The sequence below is a fragment of the Schistocerca americana genome, chromosome 1 (genome assembly GCF_021461395.2).
Source record: "Schistocerca americana isolate TAMUIC-IGC-003095 chromosome 1, iqSchAmer2.1, whole genome shotgun sequence".
Classification (NCBI taxonomy): Eukaryota; Metazoa; Arthropoda; class Insecta; order Orthoptera; family Acrididae; genus Schistocerca; species Schistocerca americana.
Window position 1 is genome coordinate 1,013,989,146 of NC_060119.1, and position 14,844 is coordinate 1,014,003,989.

Consider the following 14,844-nt stretch of genomic DNA (forward strand, 5'->3'; position numbering starts at 1 on the left):
TTAGATATTCAGAATTTATTGTGCGAACTGACCAGCCAAAGCATACACTCGAACTGTCCAGAATGCTCTTCAAACAAGTCGCGAACAACTGTGGCCTAGTGACATGTTTGGTAACATGAGGTCCATGAATGTTTGCAAATGGTCACCACGTAGATGAACTTAACCATTTCTAGTCAATGATCGGTTCAGTTGGACCAGAGGACCCAGTCCGTTCCATGTAAACTCAGCTCACACCATTATGGAGCCACCACCAGCTTGCAAAGTGCTTTGTTGACGAGCTGGGTCCATGACTTCGTAGGGCCGGCCAGTGTGGCCGAGCGGTTCTAGGCGCTTCAATCTGGAACCGCGCGACCGCTACGGTCGCAGGTTCGACTCCTGTCTCGGGCATGGAAGTGTGTGATGTCCTTAGGTTAGTTAGGTTTAAGTAGTTCTAAGTTCTAGGGGACTGATGACCTCAGATGTTAAGTACCATAGTGCTCAGAGCCATTTTTTTGACTTCGTAGGGCCTGCGCCACATTCGTACATTACCATCAGCTGGTACCAGCATAAATCTCGACTCATCTGAACAGGTCACGGTTTTCCAGTCGTCTAGGGTCCAACCGACATGGTCACGAGCCCAGAAGACGCGCTGAATGTGATGTCGTGCTGTTAGCAAAGGCACTCGCGTCGGTCGTCTGCTGTCATAGCCCATTAACGCCAAAGTTTGCCTCACTATCCTAACGAATATATTCGTCGCAAGCCTCACATTGATTTCTGCGGTTATTTCACGCACTGTTACTTGTATATTAGCACCGCAACTCCACGCAAACGCCGCTGCTCTCGGTCGTTAAGTGAAGGCCGTCGGCCACTACGTTGTGCGTGGTGAGAGGTAAAGCCGGAAATGTTCTATTGTCGGGACATCTTGACGCTGTCGGAATACTGAACTCCCTAACGAGTTCCGAAATGGAATGTCCCATACGTGTAGCTCAACTACCATTTCGCGTTCAAAATCTGTTAATTCCCATTGTGCGGCCATAAACGCGTCGGAAATCTTTTCACATGAATCGAATGAGTACAAATGGTAGCTGCACCGATGCATATCGCTATCCCTTGAGTTTTGTCACCTCAGTGTATATAATATACACTACCGGCCATTAAAATTGCCACACCACGAAGATGACGTGCTACAGAGCTGTGATATGCAAATGATTAGCTTTTCAGTGCATTCACACAAGGTTGGCGCCGGTGGTGACACCTACAACGTGCTGACATGAGGAAAGTTTCGAACCGATTTCTCATACACAAACAGCAGTTGACCGGTGTTGCCCTGTGAAACGTTGTTGTGACGCCTCGTGTAAGGAGGAGAAATGCGTAACATGACGTTTCCGACTTTGATAAATGTCGGAATGTAGCCTATCGCGATTGCGGTTTATCGTATCGCGACATTGCTGCTCGCGTTGGTCGAGATCCAATGACTGTTAGCAGAATATGGATCGGTGGGTTCAGGAGGGTAATACGGAACGCCGTGCTGGACCCCAGCGGCCTCGTATCACTAGCAGTCGAGATGACAGGCATCTTATCCGTATGTCTGTAACGGATCGTGCAGCCACGTCTCGATCCTTGAGTCAACAGATGGGGACGTTTGCAAGACAACAACCATCTGCACGAACAGTTCGACGGTGTTTGCAGTAGCATGGACTATCAGCTCGGAGACCATGGCTGCGGTTACCCTTGACGCTGCATCACAGACAGGAGCCCCTGCGATGGTGTACTCAACGACGAACCTGGCTGCACGAATGGCAAAACTTCATTTTTTTCGGATGAATCCAGGTTCTGTTTACAGCATAATGCTGGTCGCATCCGTGTTTGGCGACATCGCGGTGAACGCACATTGGAAGCGTGTATTCGTCGTCGCCGTACTGGCGTATCACCCGTCGTGATGGTATGGGGTGCCATTGGTTACACGTCTCGGTCACCTCTTGTTCGCATTGACGGCACTTTGAACAATGGAAGTAACATTTCAGATGTGTTACGACCCGTGGCTCTACCCTTCATTCGATCCCTGTGAAACCCTACTTTTGAGCAGGATAATGCACGACCGCATGTTGCAGGTCCTGTACGGGCCTTTCTGGATACAGAAAATGTTCGCCTGCTGCCCTGGCCAGCACATTCTCCAGATCTCTCACCAACTGAAAACGTCTGGTCAGTGGTGGCCGAGCAACTGGCTCGTCACAATACGCCAGTCACTACTCTTGAAGAACTGTGGTATCGTGTTGAAGTTGCATGGGCAGCTGTACCTGTACACGCCATCCAAGCTCTATTTGACTCTATGCCCAGGCGTATCAAGGCCGTTATTACGGCCAGGAGGTGGTTGATCTGGGCACTGATTTCTCAGGATCTATGCGCCCAAATTGCGTGAAAATGTAATCACATGTCAGTTCTAGTACAATATATTTGTCCAATGAATACCCGTTTATCATCTGCATTGCTTCTTGGTGTAGCAATTTTAATGGCCAGTAGTGTATGGGAGCCTTGTACTGTATATGTGAATGGTTACAAAAATACAGAGGAGGCGTGAGATAAATTTACATTGCTGACCATTAAAACTGCAACATTATGAAGGCCAATTGCCGTGAAGTATACTGAGTGCTTGGATATGTTTTTATCCCGTCGTTTATGGTCGAAGTATGTGTTATTAATACGTAATTCGTTCAATGGACAAAAATGATTAGCTCTTCTCCACTTTAATTTATTTATGTTTCATTATATCTTTCTTTAATGCAAGAAAGTAATCGAATCGCCAGCACGCACATTGAGATCTCCCATGAGCAAGATGGGAACAGTGTCGGTTACAGCTTGAGGATTATTAGCGATGGCATGTGTTAGAAGGAGGCCAGTTGAGGACCAGCAACTAACTACTGTGTGCTAGACACAGTACGCCTACACCTGGAATTACGGTCCGGAGTGGAATTTCGTATTACTATAAGAACACTCTCACGGTTTCCCCACACACCTGTCTGCAAAATAGTACGTCGGTCTGGTGATTCGACCTATTATGCTGCCATTCATGAACAGCTTTCCAGGGGGTGTTTTGCAACGGGATAAGATTTGCACACGCACCGCTGTTGTACCCCAACATGCTTTACAGAGTGTCGACATGTTGCCTTGGCCTTTCCGATCACCAGATCTATCTCCAATCGAGCACATATGGGACATCATCGGACAACTTGAGCGTCTTCCACAAACGGCATTAAGCGTCCCTGTATTGACCAGACAAGTGCAACAGGCATGGACCGTTAACCCACAAACTGACACCTCTACAACACAGTGCATTCACTTTTGCAACCTTGCATTCGGTGCTCTGGCCATCACACCGGTTATTAACGTACCAGCGTATGCAATGACGTATCTGCCGCCAACATTAACCTGTGATCTAGCAATGTTAATCACTGAAATGTTGGCTAGAGAAATGTACCCCCGAAATTTTATTACTCTACAGGGTGTTTCAAAAAGAATACATGTATTTGGATTGCACATATTTATTAAACTTTAAGAAATACGAATATGAAGATTTACACGCATATTTACGAACTTCTCAAGTGCAGATTACAGATGTTCAATATGTCCTCCATCAGCGACACGAACAATATCACATCGATATTCAAATTCCTCCCATACTCGGGCAAGCATATCCTTCTTAACTGATGTTATGGGTGTAGGATCCTGTTCTTCAACTCTTCCAGGTTCCGTGAGAATGGTGGTACATAAACGTTGTCCTTAACGAAACCCCACAGGAAGAAGTCAGTATGGTGACCGTGGAGCCCAGTTGAGTCATGCCAAGTCACCAGCTCCTTGACGACCAATCCAACCGTTCGGTAGAGTTTCATTCAGATATTAACGCACTTGGCGACTCCAGTGAGGGGCTGCCCCGTCTTGTTGAAAAACGAAGTAGTCTTTGTGCAGCCTTGGAAACAACCAGTTTTGTGACATAGCGAGATACTGCTGACCGTTAACCGTATATCCATCAAAGAAGAAAGGGTCCTAAACAGATGATCAGAATATCGCATAAAACACATTGACTTTGGGCAAATCTCGTACATGTTCAATGGCTGCATATTGGTCCTGTAGGCCCCAAATTCGAACATTGTGTTTGTTTACCTGGCCACTAACATGGAAAGTCACTCCATCACTGAACAGGATGCGTTTTGCGAAAGTGTTATCAATGTCAGTAGCATCAAGAATCTCGTTACAAAACGCCACACGTTTGCGTTTGTCATCAGGACGCAGAGCTTGTAACAGCTGTAGCTTGTACGGCTTCATAACCAACCGACGTCTCAAAACACGCCAAATTGTTGTTGTAGGCAGTTGTAACTCCCGACTGGCATGACGAGTTGAAGGACTCCGTTGGAAAGCAGTTTGAATTGGTGCAACATTTTCTTCAGGAACACGAGGGTGGCCGGGACTCTTTGCTTTACATACACATTCTGCATCTAGAACCAGTCGATACAATCTGCGAATGTTCCATTCGGAGGATCAGTTTGGTACCTCAACTTGAAACGTCTTTGCACTGTAATTACGGAATTGCACTTCGCAAACTCGAGAACACAAAATGATTCCCGCTGCGGAGTAGCCATTTTAACCATATGACGTTTACCAAGCAAAACTAGAGAGCGTGTATAGGGAGAGAGTGGCCAACCGGACGATACGGCGGCCATTTTTCTGCCAAACTGCGGGCGGGACTTATGAATGGCCAGTAGTGGAGTAGTGGAGTACACACTCACCGAATCAAAAGCACAAGACAATGTGGCGAAATCATTCGTTAAATGCCTTTGTTTATAATAATAATGTGTTATAATAATTTTCACACAGCTAATTTACAGGTCTGTTTTCAAATTTAACTATGTATATTGCAAGTTGTTTTATATGTAGTAAAAAGCAAAAACGACTTACTTCGCACAGATAAGAGTACTTGGTTGGTTTCCACAAGGCTCCTGTTTGATTTATGTCAGCCCTGTTGACTGCGACTGCCCACTGCTTTCGTCTTTCTTCATTGCGTGGAAATGCTAACATGCGAAATCCACCTTCGCCTCTATTGGAACAACCAAATGCAGCACAACCGGGCATCGTTTACGAACATCTGCAGAACGAATTACAGATGTCAAAAACAATACTGTACAATTACTAACGTGTTTGCTTCAAACATGTAGGCCTACCGACTTCATCACAAAACGCTTCATTATTTCAACTCGTATTTAAGATCGCAAACGCCAATTACGTACTAAAAACGATATACAACTAAATCGAACATGCATGCACAACACATAACAAGTCTCTCAATAATTCAAATACCTGTTAATCGTTTCCAAAAGTCCTCTGAACTTCAATTCAACTCAAAAGCACAGCGAACATAGGAAGCGCGAGAGACGTTTGGCGCCATTTTTCTACCAAAGCTAATCAACCAATCACGGGCAACTTCACCTATGGACACTTCTCCGTATACAGGCTCTCTAAGCAAAACATAAGACAACTGACATCTGGCGGTTATTAATATAAACTAGAGTATGTATTAGTTTCTCCAATAGCCTGGCCGAGGCGCAGCAATCGATAGTTTGAACAAAATAATACTTCGTAATACGTATATTCTTTTTGAAACAGTCTGTGCATTAATTATTTTTTGATGCTGCGTTTTGTTTCGCCAGTATACAGGGTGTTACAAAAACGTACGGCCAGACTTTCAGGAAACATTCCTCACACACAAATAAAGAAAATATGTTATGTGGACATGTGCCCGGAAACGCTTAATTTCCATGTTAGAGCACATTTTAGTTTCGTCAGTATGTACTGTACTTCCTCGCTTCACCGCTAGTTGGCCCAGTTGAAGGAAGGTAATGTTGACTTCGGTGCTTGTGATGACATGCGACTCATTGCTCTACAGTGTTAGCATCAAGCACATCAGTACGTAGCATCAACAGGTTAGTGTTCATCACGAACGTGGTTTTGCACTCAGTGCAATGTTTACAAATGCAGAGTTGGCAGGTGCCCATTTGATGTATGGATTAGCACGGGGCAATAGCCGTGGCGCGGTACGTTTGTATCGAGACAGATTTCCAGAACGAAGGTGTCCCGACAGGAAGACGTTCGAAGCAATTGATCGGCGTCTTGCGGAGCACGGAACATTCGAGCCTATGACTCGCGACTGGGGAAGACCTAGAACGACGAGGACACCTGTAATGGACGTGGCAATTCTTCGTGCAGTTGACGATAACCATAATGTCAGCGTCAGAGAAATTGCTGCTGTACAAGGTAACGTTGACCACGTCACTGTATGGAGAGTGCTACAGGAGAACCAGTTGTTTCCGTACCATGTACAGCGTGTGCAGGCACTATCAGCAGCTGGTTGGCCTCCATGGGTACACTTCTGCGAATGGTTCATCCAACAATGTGTCAATCCTCATTTCAGTGCAAATGTTCTCTTTACGGATGAGGCTTCATTCCAACGTGATCAAATTGTAAATTTTCACAATCAACATGTGTGGGCTGAGGGGATCCGCACGCAATTGTGCAATCACGTCATCAACGTTTGGGCAGGCATTGTTGGTGATGTCTTGATTGGGCCCCATGTTCTTCCACCTACGCTCAATGGAGCACGTTATCATGATTTCATACGGGATACTCTACCTGTGCTGCTAGAACATGTGCCTTTACAAGTACGACACAACATGCGGTTCATGTACGATGGAGCTCCTGCACATTTCAGTCGAAGTGTTCGTACGCTTCTCAACAACAACAGATTCGGTGACCGATAGATTGGTAGAGGCGGACCAATTCCATGGCCTCCACGCTCTCCTGACCTCAACCCTCTTGACTTTTATTTATGGGGGCATTTGAAAGTTCTTGTCTACGTAATCCCGGTACCAAATGTAGAGACTCTTCGTGCTTGCATTGTGGACGGCTGTGATACAATACGCCAATCTCCAGGACTGCATCAGCGCATCAGGGATTCCATGGGACGGAGGGTGGATGCATGTATCATGGCTAACGGAGGACATTTTGAACATTTCCTGTAACAAAGTGTTTGAAGTCACGCTGGTACTTTCTGTTGCTGTGTGTTTCCATTTCATGATTAATGTGATTTGACCGAGCAAGCTGGCGCAGTGGCTAGCACACTGAACTCGCATTCGGGAGGACGACGGTTCAATCCCGCGTCCGGCCATCCTGATTTAGGTTTTCCGTGATTTCCTAAATCGTTCCAGGCAAATGCTGGGATGGTTCCTTTGAAAGGGCACAGCCGACTTCCTTCCCCATCCTTCCCTAATCCGATGAGACCGATGACCTCGCTGTTTGGTCTCTTCCCCCAAACAACCCAATCCCTAATGTGATTTGAAGAGAAGTAATAAAATGACCTGTAACATGGAAATTAAGCGTCCACATAACATATTTTCTTTCTTTGTGTGTGAGGAATGTTTCCTGAAAGTTTGGCCGTACCTTTTTGTAACACCCTGTATTTAAAAAGAACCGTCTACGAAAAGCGACAGTATTGCAGGAGGGTGTCGTGGGTGTCCACAGGAGCCCGCGTCGTGGTTCCAGCGGCTGCACGAGGAGTGCGAGCAGCTGGTGTCGTTCGTGTCGCGGGCGGACGACCGCTGCGCCGAGGAAGGCTGCGGGCCGGCGTCGCGGGTGCGCGCCGAGGTGTCGGCGCTGCTGCAGCCGTACACGCAGGACGGCCACCAGCTGCTGCACACGCTGCGCCTGCGCCGCAACCAGCAGCTGGCCGCCTCCGGGGACGCCGGCGAGGGCAGCGGCGCCAGCGACGGCGGCAGCGCCAGCGGCAGCGGCGCCGAGGACGTGCTCGGCAAGCTGGGCGTCCGAGCCCTGAGGGCGCAGCCGGACGCAGACGGCTACACGCCGCTCTGCGTGCAGATCATGCACGCCGCGCACCTACACCCCACCCGTGAGTATCTGCTACTCTCGTCGTTGTTCTTGATGGCTTTAGTCCTAACACTGGCAAAAGGCAGCTTACATATTTCTAGATTTCCGGATATCATCTTACACGGTGCCCCATTGTAGGCTGTTAACGAAGGTACGAGCATACGAGATATGTGAGGGGCTCAAAGATTTCTTAAGTAATAAAACCCAGTACATTTTACTCGATGGTGAGTGTTCATCAGAGACAAGGGTATCATTATGAGTGCCCCAAGGAAGTGTGATAGGAGCAATGTTGTTCTCCATATACATTCACTACTGGTCATTAAAATTGCTACACCAAGAAGAAATGCAGATGATAAACGGGTACTCATTGGACAAATATATTATACTAGAACTGACAAGTGATTTCATTTCCACGCAGTTTGGGTGCATAGATCCTGAGAAATCAGCAGCCGGAACAACCACCTCTGGCCGTAATAACGGCCTTGATACACCTGGGCATTGAGTCAAAACAGAGCTTGGATGGCGTGTACAGGTACAGCTGCCCATGCAGCTTCAACACGATACCACAGTTCATCGAGAGTAGTGACAGGCATATTGTGACGAGCCACATACTCGGCCACCATTGAACAGACGTTTTCAATTGGTGAGAGATCTGAAGAATCTGCTGGCCAGGGCAGCAGTCGAACATTTTCCTTATCCAGAAAGGCCCGTACAGGACCAGCAACATGCGGTCGTGCGTTATCCTGCTGAAATGTAGGGTTTCGCATGGATCGAATGAAGGGTAGAGCCACGGGTCGTAACACATCTGAAATGTAACGTCCACTGTTCAAAGAGCCGTCAATGCGAACAAGAGGTGACCGAGACGCGTAACCAATGGCACCCCATACCATCACGCCGGGTGATACGCCAGTATGGCGATGACGAATACACGCTTCCAATGTGTGTTCACCGCAATGTCGCCAAACACGGATGCGACCATCAGGATGCTGTAAACAGAACCTGGATTCATCCGAAAAAATGACGTTTCCCCATTCGTGCAGCCAGGTTCGTCGTTGTGTACACCATCGCAGGAGCTCCTGTCTGTGATGGAGCGTCAAGGGTAAGCTCAGCCATGGTCTCCGAGCTGATAGTCCATGTTACTGCAAACGTTGTAGAACTGTTCGTGCAGATGATTGTTGTCTTGCAACCGTCCCCATCTGTTGACTCAGGGATCGAGTCGTGGCTGCACGATCCGTTACAGCCATGCGGATAAGATGGTGCTTGTGATACGAGGCCGTTGCGATCCAGCACGGCGTTCCGTATTACCCTCCTGCACCTACCGATTCCATATTCTGCTAACAGTCATTGGATTTCGACCAACGCGAGCAGCAATGTCGCGATACGATGAATCGCAATCACGATAGGCTACAATCCGACCTTTATCAAAGTCGGAAACGTGGTGGTACGCATTTCTCCTCCTTACTGGAGGCATGGCAACAAAGTTTCACCAGGCAACGCCGGTGAACTGCTGTTTGTGTATGAGAAATCGGTTCGAAACTTTCCTCATGTCAGCACGTTGTATTTGTCGCCACCGGCGCCAACCTTGTGTGAATGCTCTCAAAAGCTAATCGTTTGCATATCACAGTATCTTCTTCCTGTCGGTTTAATTTCGCGTCTGTAGCACGTCATCTTCGTGGTGTAGCAATTTTAATGGCCAGTAGTGTAAATGAATTGGATAACAGTGGGCATTAATCTGCGGTTGTTTGCTGATGATACCGTGGTGTACGGTAAGCTGTCGAAATTGAGTGACTATGCGAAGCTACAAGACGAATTGGATAAGATTTCCAGTTGGTGTGCTGAACGGCAGCTAGCCCTAAATGTAGAAAAATGTAAGTTAATGCGGATGAATAGGAAGAACAAACCTTTAATGTCCGGATACAGTATTACTAGTGTCTTACTTGACATAGTGAAGTCGTTTAAATATCTGGGCTTAAGTAGCAAAGCGATATGAGATGGAACGAACATGTGAGATCTGTAGTAGGGAATTCGAATGGTCGACTACGTTATATCGGGAGAATTTTAGGAAAAACCTGTAACGCAGATCGCATATAGGACGCTGGTGCGACCTATCATTGAGTACTGTTCGGGTGTTTGTGATCCGTACCAGGTCGGATTGAAGGAAGACATTGAAGCATTTCAGAGGCTACTAGATTTGTTACCGTTGATTTCGAACAACACGAAGTGTTATGGGGATACTTCGGGAACTCAAATGGAAATCCTGGAAGGAAGGTAGCGTTCTTTTCGAGAGACACTATTGACAAAATTTAGAGATCCGGCATTTGAAGCTGACTGCCGAACCATCCTACTGCCGCCAACATACATTGAGCGTAAAGAATACGAGGATAAAAGTGTCGGTCCGAACAGGCCTTGGAAGACCCCACGGTACCGGGGTCAGCCTCAGCCCACAGGCGTCACTGGATGCGGATATGGAGGGGCATTTGGTCAGCACACCGCTCTCCTCGCCGTATGTCAGGTTAGGAGATCAGAGCCGCTACTTCTCAAACAAGTAGCTCGTCAGTTTGCCTCACAAGGGCTGGGTGTACCCCGCTTGCCAACAGTGCCCGGCATACCGGATGCTCACCCATCCAAGTGTTAGCCCAGCCCGCCAGCGCTTAACTTCGATGATCTGACGGGAACCGGTGTTACCACTGCGGCAAGGCTGTTGGCAATACGAAATGGAAATGCCGTATGGCTAGGGCCTCCCGTCGGGTAGACCGTTCGCTTGGTGCAAGTCTTTCGACTTGACACCAGTTATTTGCGTGTCGATGGGGATGAAATGATAATGATAAGGACAACACAACACGCAGTCCCTGAGCGGAGAAAATCTCCAACCCAGCCGGGAATCGAGCCAGGTCCGTTAGGTATGACATGGCGTCGCGCTGACCACTCAGCTACCAGGGGCGGACGGCTATACGAAGATAAGATCTGAGAATTTAGGGTTCTTATGGAGGCATCCAGACAATCGTTTTTCCGTCGCTCTGTTTGCGACTGAAAAAGGAAAGGAAATAACAAGTACAGGTAGAGGGTACTCTCTACCACGCGCCGTAAGGTGGCTCGCGGATTATCTATGTACATGTAAACGCAACACTGGAGTGATGCGGCTCTCTACGCTACTCTGTTTCTGCATATCTCTCCGTATTCCGTATAACTACTGTAGTCTGTAAGCGATAGTCATAAACTAGTTGATAGGCTATATAAAGAAAAAAAGAGATCAGAAGCTGAGCACAGAGGTCTCCTCGTCCAGATGCTCTTGAGGTCAGATTTGTGAAGATCATGGAGAATCCCTCTTATGATTTGGCTAAGCTTGTAAAGAACCAGAATTTGCGTGTTGTTTTCACTACTGACAATAATCTTCAGCATAATTACATTCACAATGGAGGCCCCCATAATTACAAGTATGTAGAGCCGGGCGTATACAAATTATTTATTGTGAAATGTCGCATATGGGCCAGACCGGCAGGATGCTTAAAAATAGGTTCAGCGAGCACATCCTAACTAAAATATGCCATGTTAAACAGAATTCTGCGTTTGCTGAACATCTTAAGTCTAAATGGCACCAGTCTCCCACACTAGAAAATTTGAGGATATTACACCTTGATCAAAAGGGGAAAAAGTTGAATCTAATCGAGGAGTTGGAAGCTGTTAAACATATCTGTTTCGATAAAGGCAAGTTGCTGAACGGTCAACTGATGAGCAGAAACCTTCAGAGGACGACCCAGCCCATCTCGGCCAGTGACCGTCCGTAGCGGACACCGTGGGCCCGAGTGGAAAGGGGGGAACGACCCCGTGTTCGGGTTAAAAGCAAATTCCGCTACATTGTGTGGGAGCGGCCAGCCTACGCATTCTTTACACATAGCACGCAGTTTCAGAGATTTTCACAGGGAGACAGCAAACGCCAAATGGCAAAGCTATAGGTTTCCGGATTGTTCGCCTTAAACGAAACGTCATTCTCCCGTTTTAGAAGAGCAATGCTGATTGGCAGACGATATTTCTGACCCCCTTGAGCTGACGGAATAATGGAAGAGACCGAAAGGTATACCCCTTCACGTCTGGCGTGGAGAGGCGCCGTTCCGTTGTCGTTCTTGGAGCGAGAACACGTAACGAGAGCGTGCGCGCTCGTACGTGTACTCAAAAGAGCGAGGAACAAGTCTCTTCTCAGTACTGCACTGGGAGAGCACCTGTGTTGAGAGCGAATCAAAGGGCGACTCTATATTGAGTCCTTGCTATTAAGCGTTGTTCACTGTGTTGGCCGACACATTGTGCGGTGTAAATGGACATTGTTATAGTTAAACGCCTGCGAGCGAATTTTGAGTGGCATTGTGGTGGACTGGTTATTTGACCGGTGTACCACGCCAATAGTTAGACTAGGGGCGAATAGGAATCCTTGACTTCATCAAGGCATAGGGAGAGTTTAATTGGCGAAGATCAATCCAGATAGAACGAGAGTTATTTTATTTTTCAGCAGCGAGCGGCGCAGACAGCAATCATCGCAGCGTACGGTATTGTGCGCTACAGCTCTTGCGAGCCCCGTATTTCCTCCACAACAGTACACTTCACTGCATTTCACATGCGACAGCCTCGACCGTACCTAGCAACATTCTAAAGGATAATTATTCAAGTCGAGTAGGCGCACCTCTCAGCCATTTCTGCCAAGGCAACAAGCATCTTAAACTTTGTATAGAAATTTCATTAGCGAATCCTATCCTTGAGAGGTAACTTCACATTCCGAAAAGAACCAGGATATAACTTGTTCAATTCATAACTAAAAGTGTCATTGTGATTTCTCAGAATTTTTGCAAAATAAATAATAACTTTCGTTAGTTTCTTGTTTTTCTTACACTAACTAGCACTACTCTAGTACCCAAGCATCCCACTAGTTATGTAAGAAATTTAGTAAATTTTTGTGTCATTTCCTTACAGCGGACAACTCCAGAAGATATTTATTGCTGAAAGTTTTTCAGGCATTTCTCTTTAGAACGTTAGGAGCGTCTGTCTGACTTCTTTAGTAGTGTTGGGGTGGAAATTGCATCTTGCAGGAGCCACAGGGTAAAGGGTACATTTCAGATTAATCCGTTGCACAGAATAGCAGATCAACCCCACACCTCAGAGAACTTACCACAAATTTCCAAAAAAGAATTTACAATAGATGGCGGTGCTATACGTAACCTTCAAAATGGCGTCTGTAACGGAGGTGCGTTCCAAGTACAGAAATGTCATTGACATTTTTTTGCCTGATAACCAGAGCATCACAAATGTTCATAGGTGCTTGCAGAATGTCTACGGAGACCTGACAGTGAACAAAAGCACGATGAGTCGTTGGGGGAGGCGTCCGCCATTATCGCAACGAGGTCACGCAACCCTGTCCGATCTACCGCGTGCCAGCCGGGAGCACAAATCTGCGACTCTTGCAGTTTTGGAACGTGCCGAAACTCTCATTAGAGGTGGTAGATAGAGCATAATCAAACACCTCATTGCTCAGCTGGGCGTGTCTGTTGGTAGTGTCGACACAGTCGTCCACCATTTGCGGTACTCAAAGATGTGAGCCCGCTGGATTCCTCGACGACTAACAGAAGACCATAAAGATCAGCGAAGGACCATGTGTGCGGAACTGCTTTCGCGTTAAGAAGCTGACCGTGACAATATTTTGCTGAACATCATCTCAGGCTATGACACATGCGACCATTAACTTCGGACTGGAAACAAAACAGGAATCCATTGAGTGTCACAACACCGTTCAAAGCTGCACCCTCAGTCGGTATAGTCATGGCGATGGTCTTCTCGGACTCTGAAAAGGTTATTCTGCTTGTCGTCCTACGTCGTGTTGTAGCGATAAACTCTGAAGTGTATTGTGCTGCCCTCAGGAAATTGAGGAAACGACATCAGCGTGGTCGTCGCCATAAAAATGCAAAAGAACTTCTCCTTCTCCATGACAACGCATGGCCTGACATAAGTCTGCAATGTCGAAACGTGCAGACACTCACGAAACTTCAGTGCACTGTTTTTCCTCATGCACCCTACAGCCCGGATATCGCACCTTCCGACTTCCACCTGTTCGGTCCAATGAAGGATGCGCTCCGCGAAAAGCACACGTGGGTGATGGGGAGGTTATAATTCACTGAGACGCCGGCTCCTACGTCGACCAGTAGTGTGCTACCATGAGGGCATCCAGGCTCTCCCAGTAAGGCGGCGTAAGGCTGTCGCGCTGAACGGAGGTTATGTATAAAAATAGGATTTTTTAGTGAAAAGAGTGGGGAATATTATGGTATATTGCAATCGTCAATAAAACCAGCCTGCTTTCAGGAAAAAATAATTGCCTTACTCATTGAACGCCCCACGTACACTCTTAGAAATTTCTTCCTCAAACTGAGGCCTTTATCTGGTATTAGTAGACTTGTCTTGGCAGACATGCCCTCTTCGTCTTTGCTAGTCTCCATTTTGTCTTCCTTGCTTCGTCCGTCATGATTTCTTTTGCTTCCAAGGTAGCAGAATTCCTTCACTGGTCTGCTTCTTGGCCACCGATTTGGGTCTTAAGTTTTTCGCTAATCTCGTTTCTGCAGCTGTTCATTAGTTCCGTCTTTCTTCGGTTTACTCTTAGTCCATAGTGTGTGCTCATTAGACTGTTCATTCCGTTCAACAAGTCCTGTAGTTAAACTTTGGTTTCAATGAAAATAGCAGTGCCATTAGTGAATCTTACCATTGCTCTCTGAATTATAATCTTACTCCTGAAAATTTCTTTTTTCTTTGTGATTACCTCTTCGATGTATAGATTGAACACTAGGGGAGAAATTTGCTTCTCTGTCTTACATCCTTTTTAATCCAAGCACTTCGCTCTCGGTCTTCCATTCTTATTGCTCCCTCTAGACATTTGAACATAACGTATATTACTCGTCTTTCCCT

General features: G+C 46.8%; 1 protein-coding gene across 1 annotated transcript in view; it reads left to right on the forward strand.

The window, feature by feature from the left end:
* Nucleotides 1-14,844, forward strand: part of LOC124616245 (protein unc-13 homolog 4B-like) — a 191,123-nt gene that overhangs the window by 165,742 nt on the left and 10,537 nt on the right. Inside the window, exon 9 of the mRNA XM_047144552.1 lies at nucleotides 7,546-7,930. Coding sequence (XP_047000508.1) covers nucleotides 7,546-7,930 — 385 coding nt within the window. The remainder of the gene's footprint in view (nucleotides 1-7,545; nucleotides 7,931-14,844) is intronic.